The sequence below is a fragment of the Columba livia genome, chromosome 3, assembly GCF_036013475.1.
Source record: "Columba livia isolate bColLiv1 breed racing homer chromosome 3, bColLiv1.pat.W.v2, whole genome shotgun sequence".
NCBI classification, from domain to species: domain Eukaryota; kingdom Metazoa; phylum Chordata; class Aves; order Columbiformes; family Columbidae; genus Columba; species Columba livia.
In genome coordinates, this window is record NC_088604.1 from 71,419,765 (window position 1) to 71,440,459 (window position 20,695).

At 36.6% G+C, this 20,695-nt stretch overlaps 1 protein-coding gene across 3 annotated transcripts in view; it reads right to left on the minus strand.

Moving 5' to 3' along the window:
• The window catches only part of PRKN (parkin RBR E3 ubiquitin protein ligase), a 732,020-nt gene that overhangs the window by 118,257 nt on the left and 593,068 nt on the right, over nucleotides 1-20,695 (minus strand). For all 3 annotated transcript variants that reach the window (XM_065057577.1, XM_065057579.1, XM_021295975.2), the window contains one exon: nucleotides 10,218-10,279. In XM_065057577.1, coding sequence (XP_064913649.1) covers nucleotides 10,218-10,279 — 62 coding nt within the window. The remainder of the gene's footprint in view (nucleotides 1-10,217; nucleotides 10,280-20,695) is intronic.

Sequence of the window (20,695 nt, forward strand, 5' to 3'; positions counted from 1 at the left end):
TTGCCTTCCAAGGGCCGAATGTAATTTTAACTGTTAAAATACCCCTGGTGTAAACATTTGCTGCCATAACACAGTCAAACATTACATACGTGGATTTATATTCTTTATCCAGTGGCCTGAAATAAAATTACTCACTTTACATTGAGGGTGCATTTATAAGAGCTTTGTAAAGGACCAAAACACTTATTTATGAATTATTAATTCACTATTTGCATATAGTGACAGATTATATCTATTAAAGGCATTTTCTCCTATATACCACAGCTATACATATTACACAGGACTGATGCAATCAACATGCTTAAAGCAAGTCAATGTCTTTGGAGCTCATGATTTATTTTTGATCGTGTCTGGATGAGATACTTAAGGATATTACAGAAGACAGTCACTACTGGTTTACCTCGACTCTTATCCTTAACTGGAGATTTAAAGTAGGATTCCTTTCATTTAGTTTGGATTTCTGCAGTGATGATGCCTATAGTTGCAATGGTTGCTCAGACTCCTTTTATAATTAATGCAAGACATAGGATGAAAGTTGTATTTTCTCTTTTAGATTTGTTCATCACCATGAGGAGGACTGAGCCCTGAAGTGACCTGTTCTATTAGTAGTAAAGAGAGATCAGACAATTCGCTAGATATTGACACCTGAAATTAGGTGACTCCCACAACAGCTGCTTCAGTTCCAATGATTTTGATCCTGTCACCTGGCCTAAGCTGTTTTTGAAACTAAGGCTTAGGTACCTAAATAGCTTAGACTGTGAACCACCTCACACAATTTTAGGTGTTTAGAAATTAAACATCTAACCTAACATCTAACAAGTCATATAAGCTCTAAATATATAGAATGAGAAGAAACAAGATCCTAAGAAAATAATTTATCCTGACTTACATGTGATATCTAAGATAGGTAGGATGAATCATTCTGTAGAAGTGCTATAGCTGAAGCTGAGAAACCTAACTTAGGCTAGATATCTAACACATAAAGAGCTGTCATTAAATGATTAATCCAACTCTCTGTACATTCAGAATATTTCACAATATCTATCACTCTATTATCAAAGTGCCTCCTATTTAGACATGCACTTATCATGTGTAAAATGGTTCTGCATGCTACAGGGAGGAAAAATATCTCCAATTATTTTTACTAAAAACCTCTTCGAAAGTTTAATATATGGGTAACTTGACTGAACTGGCATTCATGGCACCTGATTTCAATTCCTGGCAGCAGCACAGCCTTCCTGTGGTTTTCAGGTAAGTCACTTAATCTGTGCTTCTCATCAGTTCCCCGTTTGTAAAGAGGCAGAATGATACTTGCTGATTTCACTGTATTGTTAAGAGGCAAAGTCCATTAATAGTCATGAGGACATCAAATACTATGGTAATGAGGGGCATAAAATTACACAGAAATCACCAGCTGTCTACTGCTGCTAGAAAGCAGCTTTTGAGCAAAGCCTGTGAGGCATTTATATGGCACTGTAATAAGGTCCTCAGAAACACAGGTAGGTAAATAGTTGTGGGATTCACCATAGAACCATGTGTTTCAATGCTTATTTGAAAAAAAAAGAGACTTTAAAAATGTGATTTACTCCAAATCAGTGGTGTTAGGATGGCTAAAGGTATATGAAGAACACTTTCTTCATTGTTTTTGTTTTTTTTTTTCTCAGAAACATGAATCCTGTTGTGAACTTTCCCTTGTTTGTGAATTGTCCCAGTCAACCCAAATCTATACTTTTTGTGGAATAACATTTTGAGTGGAAAACATTCCCAGCTCTACTTACCGTATTTCAACCATATTATCATGAAGTTCTTTTCTGCAATCTTTTCTCATAAAGACTTGTCACAGCCTTTAGAAATCATATTTATAAATGACTAAAAAATAGGGTATCACATAGACAGAGAGACTAGATAATTGTAACCATTTATTCCCTGCTCCCCACTTTCCAGACTGGAATGGTTACACTTGAGTCTTAGAATGGTACTGGGCTTTCAACCAGTGGACATTCAATCATTTGATGTTGCAAAACAAGGGTTATATAGATAAAATCATTGGGCTAGCACAGGAATAAAACAGGCTTAACTATGGATTGCAGTCTTTACACTGAGATTCAGATACTAAGATAAAACTGAAATGAACCTGGATGCACAATACTCTCACAACATACACTTTTTGAACACAATGATTCCATGCCATGTTATTTAATTTGCAAGTTATGTTTAATATCACAGAATAGTTTAGGTTGGAAGGGGCCTTAAAAGATCTTCTATTCCAACCCTCCATGACTTGTGCTATTTTAATTTTGCATTTACATTTTGGGCAGAGTTTTGTGTTTTGTTTTGTTTTTTTCCCCCTCACACCTAAAAGTATCTGCCCAGTAGAGGACAAAAGTTTAACAGTAGATGTAAAGCCAAACTTTCTAATCTCTGAAAGGTAATTCAATTACTTGTTTCTTTTAACTGCTTGTAACCGTCTCAGAGGAAAGAAAATCTACTTTCTGGAGTCAGATTGTTTTTACTGCTGCTATAAATCAAATAACCATCTGCGTGCTTCAAAATTAGATTGTGGAGGCTATTAGTCTGTAATGTAGACTAAGCACTTTATTTATAATACACATACAAAATCCACAAGAATTAGTTCTGTAATGTAATTAGGCAACTTAAAGTACAAACTCCTTAGTACTCATTGGACTAGTAAAAATACTTACGAAAGTGTCATTTAAAATATAGATTAAAAAGAGATGGACTGACATGGCTCTCCATGGAGCATCCTAACTTTATTTTTCCTGAGTTACTAGGTTCATCTTCCGGCCATTGGTAGGATAGGAAGAGCAAGTTCAGAGCATCAGCTCCTTCTTATTTCCACAAGAGCATCACATGGGAGACCAGAAAGAGAATTATATTCTAGAAGGCTACAATTTGCCTGACTTTGGAAAGTCATGTAAAATTGAGTAAGGCAGACTCAAGAAAATATTTAGGTAAGAAACCCCTAATTGGACCAATACAACACAATTCATGGACAAAATCAAAAAGGAGCAGAGAGCGGGACAGGCTGCAGTTTGCAGAATTATATGGAAGAAAGCACAAGGTGAGGAGTATGAAAATAGAAAATAAAGAATATTGAGAAGAGAGGATACTGGAGCAGTTTATATTGGAAATCACATGGAATATATGAGAGGCAATATGATGCAATGAAGAAAGTGGACTAAGTACAGTGTATGTCTTGGCACTGTATTTACAAATGAAGATTCCCTGAAGTAGATGCTGGCTCCCAGAAATTCCACTTCTCAGGTCACAAGATTGAATACATGGATATTCCATGAAAGCAGATCAAAGTCATCCAAGAGACAGAAGCAGTCCCATCTTCTGCATCCACCTGAGACCCTGAACACTGAGGTTCAAATTTTCTCTCTGAATTTAATAAAAGCATATTTTTTTTTGGTTTCGACAGGAGAAGAATATCCTTTAAATTAGTTTTGATCACAAGTAGGTTCTCCTTTCCCATTCCCTATTTTTATTTCAGCTGTGGAAAAACAAGGACAAAAAATTACTTGTATTTGGCTAGTGCACAGGCAACAACTTCAAAAGGCAGTAAGAAAGCAGAGATTCTCTGCCTATGGCAAAAACTCAGAGAATAAAGTTCTGATAATCCAGGAGCGATGAATCTGAGGAACTCCAACTACCTCTGAAGTCAGGGAATAAGGTGGTTAGGAGACATTAAAAGCAGATATAGCACAGAAAGAAAAGAGAGGCACATCACTGGCCATAGGAAATTGCAAGTCTGTAAAATTTGTTGTGTAGTTCTAGCTATAAAAAAGCTGGTGTAAAGAGGATCAGAAGTTAAACGAAGTAGCTCAATTTTAGAGAGAGAGAGAGAGGATCACAGAATCACAGGATGGTGATGACAAATTCAAAAGGTGAGCCAAGTGAGATGGACAGAAATTAGACATTAGACAGAAAAGTGGAAGAAACTGGGAGATGTATGTAGGTATCACTGACACTGAGTAGCAGCTGAAGCCAGGGGACTGGGTGGGAAAGCACAGAGCTGTAAGGACGTATATGTGTAAAGATACAGATCTGAGAATACTAACAAAATCACTCTTGTTTAGTAACTATGAACTGGAGAAATTTAGTGAAAATTTATTCTTTCTTTTTTTAACTGCATGTGAATTATCGAGAAGTAACTTACATTTTTTTCCAAGTGTAGTTATCAAAAAATCTTGACCCACAAATACTTCAGAAGCACCTTTTTTATCATGTTTGACAATTTCCTGCACTAAACTCAGCTGATTAATTAGAATTGTCACATGACATTACTTCTGCCTGAATGGGTAAATATGTATTAATTAGTTTAAGACCGACTTTATTATTTTGTAGCATACACTTAAAAAATTGCTCTAGCAAGTATTGCAAGCAAAAAAAAAAAAAAAAAAAATTTCCCCTTGCCACACACATGTATAGTATACAAATTCCTTTAAAACCTCAATTAATATGAAAGGATTTCTGTCCACACTGCATTCTTTTAATACTAGGTTTCCATATCTCCTGATATTTCAGCTCACAGAAAAACTTCACACAAGCCCACACTACCTTTGACTAGCGTGGTGAATGTGCATCTGCAGATTTTGAAAATAGGGTATTCTTTTGCATAAGTTTTCCCCAACTGGCAAGGAAACATGGAAAAAAGAAAGGAGTACCCCGAAAAGGAGTGCCCCCATTCGTGCTTGTTCAGATTCCAGGGATATAAATGCCCACAACATTTCTAAAGAAAAAGTGAGCAGTGATATGAGTTGCAGTAGCAGCTGATAGGAGAGATCTGTTAAAATTGATCATACTGCTGTCAAAACATCAAGAAACTGGCCAATACATTCTGCAAAGTTGTCAGATCAGATGATATAGCAGGGAAGAGTAGCTATACATTACTTGGCAGCTTCTTTTCTTGCCACCAGCATGTCACTGGCTTCATCTGTGGTGTGACCTGTTGGGGGCACTCAGGTACAGCAGCAGATTGCTTGTTCTTGCATTATTTGCTTTCCCTCCCAGCCTTCAGATGTAGCTGGTATTTTATTCATGAATCACAATATTCCATTTAAACAATTAAACAAGATATTTTTATTACTTTGGGGAGAAGAAGGAAGTTTCTCAGAGAGTCATTAGGGAGACTCTGTAACAGTTCACTGCAAGTCATTTTGCTATGTTGGTATATTGTAGTGTTTAGGTCTGAATTAAAGCATTCTCTCTGCTGTCTCTGGCACTGGCTTGTTGAATTACCTGCCTTCCACTGTATTTGGACAGAGGCCATATTTTGTGCATCTTTAACATATTTTTATAAGCAGCTTGTATTATCACCACTTGTAGAACGATTTGCATTTACTTGCAGAGACAGCCAGCCCGACAGGGCAAATGGCTACTGCAGGAGACTAACTTTCTTATATTGTGCTACTTTTCAATAAATCTTTCATCTCAATGCTGAGTGCATCTCAGGTACCTGTGAACTGAAGCAGTTAGCCAGCAGGTTGGACTGCATCCATTATGCTAGGGGGAAAAGATGGATTATGAACAGTGAGATCAAATTGCAAGAAAAAGCTTGACAGAGCTAAAGACAGTTAGAAAGCTTTAGGTTTCCCCCTTCCTGGGGCTGCACGTTCAGGAGAATCTCCTTGCCTTCTAGAGACCTTTGTGCACCAGAAGAGTCTGTGAAAATGAAGTCCAAAACAAACCAGTCAAAGATGTTTCTAGAGACTTGTCTAGGTCAGACTCCCTGGTGGCATCTCAAAGCATCAACTATCAAGTTGGGTAGCAATCTGTTGCTAGATGCATTTGTGTTGCATATTATGCCAATTACTCTGGAAGCTGGTTTTATGTGGTAAGTTAGGGATCCACAATGCATATCACGTACCAAGGAAGCTTGTACTCTTTTATTTTAGCACAAAGAATATGAGACCTCTTTCCATGAAGTCTAAAAATGATATGCTCTTTAAAAACTATCTTGTTGCGACCAACTAAACCTTAAAAGATAGACTTGCCAGCTGAAATTAAATTTCCCATAATGTACATTCCTGAGGGAACAGAAAACATTGGAGTTTTCCATGTCCAGGAGACTACTGAGAAGTCTGACTGTTTGAAGAACAGTTTTGTTATTCTACAACTCCTTTTAGGAAATATTAGATGAATCAGCATCTCTTCACACTTCAAGTTAAACACAAAGTCTTTTTTTCTCGGCATTAGTCTTCCTTCAACACTTAGGTTTTAGATAAAGAAACATTCACTTGGATAGTCAGATAGACAGGCAGACACATCTCTGAGTGCTTTGATCCTGTAAGCCACACAGAACCTCTCTTAAAAGACATCAACAAAACTGATATCTGGTCAGTATTTACAGGAAACAAATACTTGATGAACAGAAAGTAGAAGCCAGGGTTTTGTATTAGGAATAGTTGCTTGCCAACCAAAATTTGGTTGATAAAGGTAAGAGAGTCGATGAAGCAGACTTCTTTAAGGCACTTGTTTTGCTGCCACCTGGCATTTTGATTAATTGTCTAGAGTGATACAAAATTAACATGCCATATATTAAGAAGATGAAAACTTAGCTATCTGGCATGACTATAAGTAAAATGTAACTGTAAATAGGCAATCATTATGAAGCAGTTGTTTCCAAAAAAGCCCAGAAAGCATTGATTCTTGGCCTTATGCCACCTAAAATTTTTATCAATGATTTACAAGAAAACCAAGAACATAGAACATCAGTGATACAGCTTGTAACATTTTGAGAAGGGGAACTAATGAACATGTAACATTGATGGTTAAGTTTATGCTACAAGGGTATCTGAACAGTTGGTAAACTGAGTTTAAGCAAACAGCTTTTCAGGACAGTCACATGTTAAGTTATTTTTCTCATAACAAACTATTACCCACAACTACAAAACGGGATTTCTGTCTGGGAAACAGTGTGATGGATCATGAGCTGAATCTGAGCTGTGTCCATCCATGCCAAAAAGCATTGAGGCAACTCTTTGATGAATAAACAGAAATCTCTAGAAGAAAAATACTATTCGTTATTGGCCAGCCACTGTTTTAACTGGAACCCACAAGTTCCAGTGGGAATGTTCACTTCAAACAGAAAGGTTCCTTCATTCTGTGTGAAACATATTTACCTGACAGTCTAACTCCCTTTTGCTGTATAAGCAATTTTTCAGTCCTATTTCAGGGGTATGGTGGCTTTTCCTGAGTTGCATTCAAAGGTTGAAGCCAATCTTTATGATGATGATAACCTATTGCTTTGTAACAGGACAAAGGGAATCGGAAATGTAAAGGACACTGAGGAATGGGAAATATACAATGTAGGGAACATGCTGGTTCTGCTGGAGTGGTAGAAAGAAAAGAGGCTGGGAATTTTTTATCTTTCACTACTGAGAGGTATAATAGGATCTAATGTCTGCAAGTGATTTGTAAACAAAGAATGGATGTTTTTTTGAAGCAATATATTCCAGTTTAAACAAGAATTAATCCAAGAAAGTCATGTAATGTGTATTCTAAAGGAGATCAGAACAGATTATCACAATAGTCCATTCTGCTTTTATAATCTGGCCTTAAGTACATAAGCATTTTAAAAATAAATCAAGATTGGATATGAAGCAGTAGCATGCCCCTATTATTCTTTGACTGTTGCTTGGAATGGAAGAAAATATACGTTGGTTGATAATACTGAAATTTTAAGCAGTCTGAATAAAACAACGTTACAATTAACTTATTTTTCTATCTAGCATGCATGTTGACAGAAAAAGAGATACTTTAGATCTTTGCAAAAAGAAAATATTTAGCTAAATAAATATAAGAAATCATTAGATAGCCATGTGAATAACAATTTCATCTGAAATTACTTCATTTTTATGTATTTGATTTTTTTTTTTTTACCTTGGTTTTGCACTAACTTCTCCTTAACTATCAAAGTGTGTGCCAACTTCAAGCAGGAGCTACTGTGGTCATTAGTAGACTCATGATAACAATGTTTTTATAAGGACAGAACATAATTTCAATATTCTTTATACTTGTATGAGTTTATGGAATAATTCAAGCCTCATGGCAACGTTCACTAATTCAAAGACATTAGTTAAGACCAAGTGATAACCACTGTATCTGAATAACCTGTTAGTGTAGCCAGTTTCGGAGAAAGGAAAATATTTATAGGTCAGACCTGTCCTGCAAAACAACTTTCCATCTGTATAGCTTTATGCTCCTAATGCATGATGGCAAAAAATTTTCATCTCTTTGAGTGTATTCAATACAGAAAGGAGTAATTTCATTATGAAAATCCAAAATAATACCAAAAATATTTCAAGTGGCAAAAATACTGTCTATTTGATTAAAGAGGCTTTCCTCATCAAACTTTTCTACTCTCTTCAAGACTTCTGTTATCATATGACAGAAATGAATCATCTTGTCTCTTGTGGTTCCTTGTGGTTTACATCACCCCACTTGTGAAGTTTGTATATCATATAATTTAATACTCTCTTAGTGCAAAGGTGTAAGGGTGAGTGCAATAAAAAAGTAAGCATTACGATTACATAAACAATATTAAATGTAGCATTTTCTAATGTCTGAATTCTTCATTTGCACTCTCAGCTCCTTCAGCCTTAATTTTTATTTTTACCACTTTGTTCTCTAAAAAGCAAACAAACAAACGAAAAGTAGTCCATCAAATTATGTTGTTCTGTTAACAGTCATTAGCAAGGCTGAGGTCTACAAATCCATCCTCAGAGCTCTGCCAGTAAAGCAATCACAATCTGTCTGGTTCAGCCCTCTCCTTCATATTCACAGTCTTTTGGTTTAGCTATTCTTGACTTTTTCTTCAAGTCTCTTCTTTTGTCCCACTCCTCCCACTCTGCTTCACTTGACCTCCTTGTGAAGCTCCTTAAGTACAGATCTTCCTTTCTTTACCAGTCTCTTTAGCAAATTTCCTTATTGGGTCATTCCATTCTAGTCCTTGGTCCCAGCTCCTTGTCAGACCCTCTTCCCCACCATTCTGGTTTCTACTCCCTCTTCCTTCACCAGCCAGCACCATCTCCCCAGTTTTCCAAACCTTCATCTCACTCTGCCCTCCATTTGTCAGCTGCCTCTAACCTGTCTCTTGGCCCCATCAGTCCTGGTCATAATTTCTTTTATTTCCTCTCTCTAAATGCACAGTCTCACTAGATTACTGCTTCCAGTATCTCCTTTGGCCCATTCTGTTTTCTGTCTTTGTCTTTTGACTTTCTACAACAACTGAAGCGGGGGCCTTGTGGACAAAAACTGAAAGTCTAGAAAATGTACCAGCAGCCTTAATCGCAATAAAAAAATGGACAGTGACAGGGAAAGGAGAAGCAACAGGGTGTTCTTGACAATATAATCTGATCTAAAAACTAAGAAACCAGAATTTTAATTAACTTTCCAGGACCTGTTCCTATCTCTGTCACAGCCTTCATAGAACCTTATGCAAGGCCCTTGGTGCAAGATTAAAAGACACATTAAAAGACACGGATATTCTCATGTACAACACACTAATGCTGAGCTTTCAAGGCTCTCAGTTCCTAGTACCTGCAACTCTGTCTCAGGCAGATAGGCTTTGTAACCAGTACATTAGGAGAGATACTTCAGAGACAAAGACAGCTTGAATTTCTGCAGCTTTCAGCATTTGAAAACTCAACTTCTCTCTCAAAATTTAAGGCTATTTTCTCAACATGTCTCTACATTAATTTCATTATTGACAAAATAGCAACTATGACCATCTTGTGAGTATTGTAAAGCATACTTCACTTCTGCTTTCCTAACATGCCTCTACAGAAACAGTTTTCTGAGTGCAAAGCACAACTATAAGTATGAATGAGAAACACACCTTTAAAGAGAAAAAAGGCCACAAAAAGAGATGAATATCATGAGTAGCTTTAAGTACCAATCCCTTAGTCAGATTGTTTGTCTATCTGCTGTTTTAGAGAGGCTGTTTACTGCTGTAGTCGAAAGCTGAAAACCTGTGGCAGATAGCAGATGTACCAATTAATAACCTGTCAAGGCTGATGGATAGAATGAAAAAAAAATCTCACTTATATCTTCTGTGTGTTTTTTTCCCCCACATTTCAGGTCATCGGGGGTCATGAGATACACTCTGCCTCCCTGGAGAGAGACAAAACTGTCTCATTAGTGTCTATCTTTCATGACATTAAGATACTGCCTTTGAGATGCTAACTCACCTGTTCTTCTCCCAGAATCCTGAAGTGATGAAGCTCTTTAATCAAGGAGTCTGGACAGCCAGCTGTTGGAACAAAACAAAAATAGGCATTTTAGAGCTTCCTGTCAGCTCAGTTTTATCATAAGATACATGGATGCAGAGAGGATAGAATATACAGATTACTTTAGATAAAGAAGATTAGAAAGATTAGCCTTGGTTCTGCAGGCACCAGAATGCTGAAAACCATCTATCAAATAATCCTTCCACATTTCCGAGCATGCTACCAAGAATGCTTAGAAAGGTTATATTCCAAACATTTTAGCCCTTTACCCAAAGGACTACAAACAAAAGCAAGATGAAAAGGGCAGCACTATCTGCCAGATACTGTCAGCCCCTTCGTGTAAGCCAAAAAGCCTGTTAAAAGAGGAGCTCACATTAAAACCTTAGAGCTGGCCAAAGCCGAATTCCGATTCACACACCAGCTTTGGACTCATTTCTAAGTGTAATACAGGCTTTCCCTGATTCCCTGGAGGATTTCATAGGCTCCGCAGATCACTTTAATTTTGGCTGTCACAAATATAACCCATTTCAGAAATATGTAGGTGTCACTCACAGGAGTAATACACAAATCAACTATGCAGGTGGTGGAGCGATTTGCCAGAACTCTGCGTTCAACTGCTATAGACTTTCCCATCTGTACCAGCCAGTAAGAAAGAACATGTCTTGCTAGATGCTGTGCACTTTACTGAACTTTTCAGACTGTGATTACCTTCCTGGTGATGAAATTGAAGGCTGCTACTCACTTTTGTACACTACTGGTCTAATTTCTGGCAAGAAATAGATGTGCAGAATTTGAAAGCAACCTGGGCATTATTCTTCTTACCATAAACAGAAGTATCTGCTTGCAAATAGAGAAAATTCCTTAAAGTGATTTAAGAGCATGGTTCTCCTCAGAACATGGGAGGAATTATGATTTTTATCAACCTGTTTTTCTGCTGATGCAACTACAAATAGTTACCTCTCACTCTTAATGACTGCCATTTAAAGGATGCAAATGAATTGGAGACAGTTGTCAGGAAATCTCCATCAGCACTGTGGCTTCACTGAAAGCCAGAGAGGCATGGCCTACACTCACAACTTCTGCTGGCATAGCTGTCTTAGGCATACAAAGGCAAAAGCCTTTATACTTGGAAGCAAGGTAACTAAAAAAGGCAAAACGCCTACTACTATAGATGCAATTATACTAGTACAGGTCTTCTGCAGGTATAACTTTTTATGTTTAGGGGACTGATTTAAATGAAATTCAAATCAGCTTATTGCTGGTGAATGCTTTATCTCCATTCAAAGGAGGTACAGGTAGAGAATGCATCATTACTGCTAGAGTTAGGTTATGGTTGGATTTGATGATCCTGTGGGTCTCTTCCAACTGAAATGATTCTATGATTCTATAAATGCAACTTCAACACCAAACCCTTTTAAAGGTAGCCAAGGATTAAGGTGGCCAAGTTTTAAGCATATGGCAAGAATTATCCATTAATGGCCTGTCTCTTATTAAATATTAATATTTATCCCCATTTAATAAAACCTATGATATTCTCATATGCTTCTTTCCACCCGCCTCTTCCCTCCTCTCGCTCACAAGGATAGTAACGTATTTGAATGTATGAGTTTTAGCCTCAATTGATTCTTTCTTAATGAGTTTTTATTCTCCTCAACTTCCACGAACAGAACCCCTGTATCACCTTGAATTTTTCTCTCCTCATTTCTCCCATGCTTAGACTCTCAACTGTTTATTCTGGTTTTTGTTCTAAATGAACTTTAAATTGCCCTTACTGCTTCCACCACAGAACCACTGATATGCAGTATTTTTCTGTCCATTTTCACTGGGATTTACATCTCCATCTTCCAGGTCATCCAAACCCTTGAATGTACCAGCTCTCACTGTCCAACTTCTTGACCTGAGGCCTGACTTGTAGTCCAGAGCTGTTGACTTCTCTGTGTTTCGCATCAGAACTCACTGCATAAAACATGGTTCCTCTCTCTTACCCTCAAGTCCTCATGTAATTATTAATTTTTCTCCATGTGTAATTTCCCTTGAAAATATCTGCATTGTTTGTATATTGCTATAGAAATTTCTAAGTGTAGATAACAATTATGATTTCATGTAATACTGCATGTTAATCTTTAACAGATGTTTTTTAGCTTTGTAATACCAACTAAACTGCTTTCTGCTTGTCCCTGCTTTTTGCAGCCTTCTCAGCTGCTTCTTCAATGAACCGTTTCTTTCTTCCTTCTTATGCTTTCAATTTATTATTCACTAAATCCCTTAAGATTGGAAAGTTTACTTTTTCTTGCCTAGTAAGAACTTTTTTCCCTTTCCATTCTCCTTGAAATCATATTTCCTGAATGCCTATTTCTCCCAGAAATCCATCCCACTCTTTCCTCATCCATAATTTATACAATCTCCCTCATAGGAACTGCTTACATGCATCCTCTCTTTCTTCCATGCTAGACACTATAGACACTTTGGAACAAAGGATCTTTGTTTGTAAAAAATGTGTAAAAGTATGAAGACATATATATATATATATATATATATATATATGTATACACACACACGTATATGCTTAAGCATTACTTGTTGTCCACTGCTGCATCCTTTTCCCAATACTATATTTTGTATAATCTATTTTTCAGAGGCTCGCCCAATGTAGTTTTTAATCATTTCATAGTCCAGACTTTCACTAGATCTTGAAATCTGATTATGCAAGAGATCCTGATGTTACTAGCAAAGAAAGAGAAGAGAGAGCTTAAAAGTCATGTCACGGTTGGCATGATTCTTTCCAGCAACAATGAGTTCGGAGAAGTCAAACATGTGCAACATTGAATTATACTGACACACTTAAACAGTTTGCTGTCTGTAAGAAGTCCTTTCAGATCTTCATGTTGCAGAAGCACTAATTTGAGGAAACAACTGAAATTATTCTTGTCAAACAATAATTTGACAAAAAAATGGAAATAAAGAAGAAACTTGGAAAACAACAAAAAAATTGAAACTTCTTCCTTTTTTAGGGATATTTCTGGATGTATTTCTGATACTTGCTATTTCTACTATATTTTCTACTATATATATATATGTATTCTATATATATTTCTATATATTTCTCTCTCTATATATATTTCTATATATTTCTACTATAATTTCTTCTGTTCTGTAAGCAGACCTTTGCAAAACATGCTCCAGCACTGGGACCCATTTTTACCAAGTACATGGAGTTTTGAAAAAGTCTTGGATGATGTTAAATTCTTGCGCTATGACTAGAGACAAAGGTTATAGACAATTAACTGTTCCATGAATAAAAAGAGATTTAAAAATACCTATTCTGCTGAAAAGCATAAAGAACCATTTGTCACCTGACCCACAAAACTACCCATACATTCATCAACATATTAATGTATATGCAAACACACATGGCAACATGAAAATTATTACGAGTACAGCACCCAAATGGTTCCCTGGTAAACTGTGCACAACAATGATTAAAATAAAAATGTATTTTCTAAGTCTCTGATGTGCAGCTAGTGCATGCGACATGAAGTAAATAATCCACACTTTACAGATTTCTTCTATTTTTGTGTAGAATGCTTTGAGGATCAGTTTTTATGCCCTCTGTAGTACAGAAACCCTTATAAACAATGGTCTCAACAATTATTGACACTGTCCATTTCATTTTTCCCAATTATTACTTTGAAAAATACAGGCAGACATGAAATTTCCACAGACACAAACCAAACCATCAGAATATTATATAAATCCATAACAATTACACATAAAATGAAATGAAGCAAAAGCATGGACATTTGCCTTTAATCAGAAGCCAAAACTTGGGACTGAAAACATCAGCAGAATGATAAAATGGCAGCTAAATTTTTTATTATTTCTTTCAACTCTTTCAACCAACATTTACACATGTTCTTGACTATAATGACTGTCACAGGTTTTTGCTAACTGTGAAGGCAGAGCAAAATGTAAGAAATGTAACATTGATGCAAATCTTTAGTATTTTTATACCAATTTCTTCCTCTGACATAGCTCCATTGATCTCAAAGCAATACTACCCATAAAACTAAAGTGTCTTAGGAACGTGCCTGAACCTAAACAGAAAACTAAGTTATGAAGGGATGATACCCAGTTCAAAGCACCAGCAGCTTTATAAACTCACCATATATAACTTCTTTGCTTACATTTAAGCATTTATTACTTAAATAAAATTGGAGCATACTACTTGTTTGAATTATTTTGTTGTTGCCTGATTCTCATATTGATTTATTTTTTAATTCCAAATGCTAGACTTATGAATGAAAAGTACATTCAAAGTCATAGGAATCTGCAACTGTAAATTTATAATTTTCATTGTGGTATTCTCTTATAAAGGTACAAAGACATTTTTAATCTGTTCATAGAAGTATATTTATCTCCAATAGAAGAATAAAGAAGAAAGATTTAGGAAGGACAGTTTAATGTCTCCTAACATAATAAATCCCCTGATTTCAACTGGTCTGAACAACACATTTTTAGCTACACTTGTAATTAAACTATGCTTCTAACTGCTATAAATTTAATTACCCAAGTCTTCACATTTTTTTTTTCTCAGACAGAATTAGCTTCTGGTTTTGTTTTTGCTTAAAATTATCACTTTGTATGATTTATGTTCTCCAGTGAGAAGGCAAAGGAAAAATTAAATCAACGCTGTAATATTGCATAAACTGGCAAAACGCAAGCAAAAAATGAATGCTGTTACAAATAGAGTCTATTGAGAGCCAACGCAAGTGCCAGGGCTCTGATGGCACCACCAGCCCTGACGGTCCCTGCCCAGCTCCCCAGGACTCCCCACAGCCCAGAACTCCATGTCAGCCCCTGGGGCCATCAGCCCCTGACCCAGTGATGCTCCAGCAGGGCTGGTCTCTAGCTCCACACCGCCCTGCCCAGCCATGGGCCCCTCAGAGCCAGGCCCACCCACGGGCCCCTGTCCCAGCCTTGGCCTGTCCCCATCCCCAGAGGGGTGCCCAGTGCCCCAAGCTGCTCTTGGCTGGGGCTGGGACAGGCCCTAGCTGAATTTTAGCCTCAGAGAATCATAGAAAAATCATACAACATCTTCATTGACTGTAGTTACAAGCATATGTATCTCTACTGTAGGATTGTGTGCTGCATCTTATCTTCCACCATATGCTTGTAGCACTGTTTCCTGCTTTGCATTTTAAATTTCATCATTTCCCAAATGGTAAAGTTGGGTGAGATTCAATTCACTGAATTTAAGCATCTAAATATCAGCTACATGAGTCTAATATATTCATTGCACACTTCTTTTTTATTCAATAGAAGGAAATACACACCTTCACAGGGTAATTCTTGTTGTTTGAGACAGGCCTCCAAAAGGGTATCACTTATCTCCATTAACTGAGGAGACTAAGGTGACTAGGTAAGATGTACCCAAGTAACGTTCAGACTTTTAAGGTTAGATGAGCTCAATTTCACACAACAGCTGCAATCCCCGTCATTTCTACACATGCTTAACTTTTAGCATGTAAATTTTCCCATCACATTTAGCTCCATGAAAACTGAGCATGTACGTTACGAAAACAGTGTAATTTCCATTTCTCTCTCTTAAAATGTATGTCTGCATCAACACTTGTTAATTCTGAAAAGTACATATCCTTTGTGAGCTCTGAGTATAACCACATAAGAGTATCTGTCAGTGTCCTTCAAAGGGTATCCTTCCACAGTGCTAATTGGAAAACAGAGCTTGCAACAGAAAAATGTTTCAAATACATGAGAATAACCACTTCACACTTAGAAAATTATCAGACATGTGTAGTCTTTTTTTTCTTCTTTTTTTTTTTTTTCTGACAGCTCTACGTAGAATTGTATTTGACTAAAGTACAGATATGAAAAATGTTCCATCTTAAAAGAAATAATTCTAAAAGTTTGGAAATGCAGCACTCTTGCAATATAGCAAAGATTACATATATATATAGGCAGGTGTACACTGGCCTGCTGAGCATATACAGCGAGGGAAGGTGGCAAAAGAAGCCTGCAGCTCACAAGTGCTTGTTAGGGTGAGTATCCATCCAGAGCACAGCCACCCTTCCATCTACTGGGGGACATGGCAGCTTGGACTCCATACACAAAGTACTTGGTACTGCACAGCCCGGCCCAGAAAACTCTATTGAGTCAGCAGAAATGACAGAAAGCCCTGAAATGTGTGTGAAAACACCAGGAATGGTAATGGGGCAACAAGAAGAGGGAGTTGGGCTAGACTTCCATAGAAAATTTAATGGATTTGAAATCCTACAATTAGTGTGCATTTGTTTTTATGTAATTTTCCTAGTCTCTGTCAACCTGTTCAACTAATTGGAATATTGGTACAAAAAAATACACCTTTCTGCTGTCTATGTCTCTTCCAGTGAAATGCAACCCTGTGCTTGTGACAATGTGGTCACTCTTTTAGGAACTGACAACGATGTCAAAGTATGAAGTGACTTCACTGTGCTTTCATTAATTAAATGTTTTGATGTTTCAGATGATCTTTTCTCACTTTTGATGTTATGTGAACATAAACAAAGACAAAACTAAGGAGAGTGTCTGGAATGCATAAATATGTTACTGAAAAGAGAAAAAGATACGATGAAGAATATCAAGTATGTCATTTGCAGAGTATAAGCACATAAGCTCATCTTTGCAATGCTGCTTGTGCTTGGGCATTGTGAAAGATGCAGTAATATTTCCCCAAGATCTCACAGAAGGTTATTATTATTATTATATAACCAAACTTAAAGCTTCATTAATTTTTAGACCTACACTATGCTTACAGATATAATCCTTTGTATACTAAAGATGGAATTTTTAAAGAAAGAAAGGTGATAAAACTATTCTGTGAATAATTTATCATCTCATGTCCTAAGTCTTACATCTGTAGGTCTTACATCTGTAAGGGATTCACAAGGGGCACACAACTTTATCTGAAATGTCAATTATTGCTAACCACCATTAATCATAGAATCACACATCAGACTCAAAACCCTCTCATGAAATCAGCTTGTAATCACTAGGTTTAGTTATCAATTTATTATTAACAAAAGGCCTCATTCATTTACCTTCTGCATTTGAAATGTTGATCATGCATTTGAGTCACATTTGAAAACTGAAATTCTCTGACCCATTAACTCATACTTCTGCTTCCAATACCTATTTTGATGATCTGTTGTGTTTGGGGTAGGTTCAGTCACGGAACATTTTTCCCCAAGAAAGAAAACTACATGACTTTTTATTCAACAGATGCACAGTGGTTATTCCCCTGCCTCACCTGTAAGTATCAGAACTTTTCTCAGCAAGTATAGGTCTTAGCTATAGAGATACTTCAAAATGCTACAAGCAGCATTCAGCCTGTTGGACACACTAAAACATCCGATGATTTATTTTTTATAAATACAGGTTGACTGCAGTCAGCAGTATACTTACAAACTGGGAGACAATCTTTTAGTACCCAAATATCTTGTACTGCCCACCTTACAATTGATGTAAGAAATAACATATTCAGCAAAACAAAAAAGTGAAGTAAAAAAATTACATGGGGTTCTTTACTTGTACTCATGCCATTTTAATGACATGAGTTTCCAGATGATGTTTTTCTGTACAGTAATCTAGGTAAGTGACTAGCAAGGTAAAACAAATACATGTCGGAGAAGAGACATGTTAGTGTGTTTCAATAATACAGATTGCTTTGGAAAAAAACATAAAAGGAGATACTTTCAAAAGCAAGAAGTATTGAATTCTGTCCTTTCAAAGTCAGCAGGCATGTATTTAGATTGCAAAGCTCAGCTCTGCAGTTGGGCAATGCTAAACCGGAGAAGAGGACAAGCGATACTTGCATGTACCCAGAGGCTGACATAGTGAAGGTCTTTCCTGTAAATCTTTAAAAGTCTCTCTAAAACTACAAATGGTGTGGCAGTTCTTCAGCTCAAGCAAACTAGCACAGCAACAATTAAGTCAATAGTGCTTACACATGTTCATATGCCCCAAAAAATTGGCTATGTACACAAAATGTAATACTTTGTTAAAAAGACTGTGTGCCAATAAAGAATATATTTAAGTGCTCCTTTTTCAAAGCATTATCTGCAATAAGAAATCTATTTGACTTTAAAAAAAAATCTGAATTTAAATACAATTTTTTCCTTATTAATACCCTTGCCAAATACCCCTGCCAGTATTATGCTATTCTTTTTTCTTGATTGAATTCTGACAGCTGAAGTCAGTAAAATGAACTATACAAATTTTTGCTAACTAAAAGGCTGCTGAAGCTAATATTCAAGAAAGTTGCATGAAAGCTTGATTGTCAGGATGCAATCCTTGTCCTGTTCTGAGCAGTTACCAGAGATATTAGTCGCCCAGCTGAATGGGTTACATTTTTGTTTGTATGCCCTTAATTGAAAAATCACTTAAAGACAGAAAAGGTATTTTTGCTCTTGTAAAGTACTTGTTCAAAAATTCTGCAAAGAGACTGCAATGGACTTGGGAAGGGATCACATAAAGTTTGACTACTGGCAGCAAATAGAGCATCTCAGATTAGAGAAAATTCTGCTGGTTTGGCTTTCTCTCAATGCACACAACTCTGGCCTTCACTGTGCTGCTTCTCACTGTTATTTTAACGATGCTTTAAAGCCAAATGACTATAAGTAATGAGCCACATTAGCCATTTTCTGCTAGGGTCTTTGTTTTAATCTTTGCAACAGAAAATATCAGCACAAAAACTGACCTGCCATTTTAGTTTAGAACCAGCATCCTTGCTTGCTTTTTGCATATTTAAAACAATATTTAAAATAGACTTGAACAAGTACTGTTTACTCACATCAGCATTCAAAGCCCAAGTTGTACAGAGCTGCACAATGCCAGTGTGCCACTGCTTGTTATTTTTGGCAGTTTTCTGTATATGCTGCAGCACTATGTGAGGAACTGTTGAAAGAGTCTGTCAGAGGGGGAAATTTTCTGAAAAATAATCAGTATTACCTAAGAGACTAAGACTTCAGGGCCACCATGCAATAGTGCAAACATATTTGACTAACAGTCTGTACCATCTGGTAGCTTGATAACCCAGTTTAAATTATCGGTGTAAATTCACCCATGCAACTCCCTATAAAGTCAGTGAATACTAAACTCATGCAGCAAAACAAAATCCATTGTATCTGTAAAGAGAAATTGAACTACAACCTTTACTGCTCAAATACAGCAGCTACCGAAGCAGAAATAAAAAGGAGACTCCTTTTTTTTCCAGTACTGACTTTGCCCAATTAAAGTAAATTTTACAGAGGCAATTTTTTTGTTTTTATAAAATGCTTCTCAATTATCAGGAGTTACTCCTACAGTTTCTTCAGAACATCAAAGAGACAGAAAATCAGCAAGTCTAAGGCATCTACATAACCAGGTGTGTTTTGTTTGTTTTGTTTTGTTTTTAAAGTTAACACACAACAGAGCTGCTCTAAACTTCTCTTTGGAAGACTCAGTACTTTCCACCATATAAACCTTGGTAGTGAAAATCTCATTGCAGGGATCTGGGCTAAAAGGAGCTTTTCACTTGCAGTGTATACTAGGTTTTTAGCTCAATCAGCTCAATTCATGAAAGGTTTTTCTCATCTTTTATTCAAAAAGTAGTTGAAATCTCTAAAGCGAACTCTGTTCTCTCAAATTCCCACCTTCATGCTGGCACTGGCCTTTGATGATGATCAGTACCTTTGAGAAGGCAAGTAAGAGGTCAGGAGCTTTCAGCATGTGGTGGAGACTCTATAAGAGAGAAGATTGTCTTCACAAGGAAAATCCAACTATCCCTGAATAAAAGTCAACAGAAGGCAAAAATAACTATAGAAGAATTTCATTTGCTAGTTACTGAAGGGCTAGTCGTTACAGGATTTTCATTCCTGAATGCCAAAATTAAACAGGTGCAATATAGAGATGCTAAAAGGTTTCTAAGCTGAAATTAGACTTAAGTTCACACAGTTGTTTTCCAGCTGATGGCTTAATAACAGAAGTATATTGTAAAGCCCAAATGTTGAGAATCAGATTTGGAGAGTAAATATTTCTTCTTTCCCCTTAAAAGTCAAATTAAGGAAACTGTCCTATAATTTTGGGGATGACAGACAGAAGGAACAGTTTCAGCAATTCATGTTGCAATAAATTTCCATCTCACTTATATTTTACCACGGCTATAAAATGTAGAATAAGCCATTGTACCATCAAGGAAGATGTGGCCAGGTGCCAGAGAACAAACACAGATTTCCATCTCTTTAATTACAAAACTAGTGTTCAAGGATATTCAAATGCAATTTTTAAAGGTTATTGTCTGTTCACAATACAGGAAAATCAATATGCCAAGCTCAAAAAATATCTGACAAAAAACCCAAGACGCACACATGTAGGTCTCGCTCTCTTACTCACACATGCATAAGCAT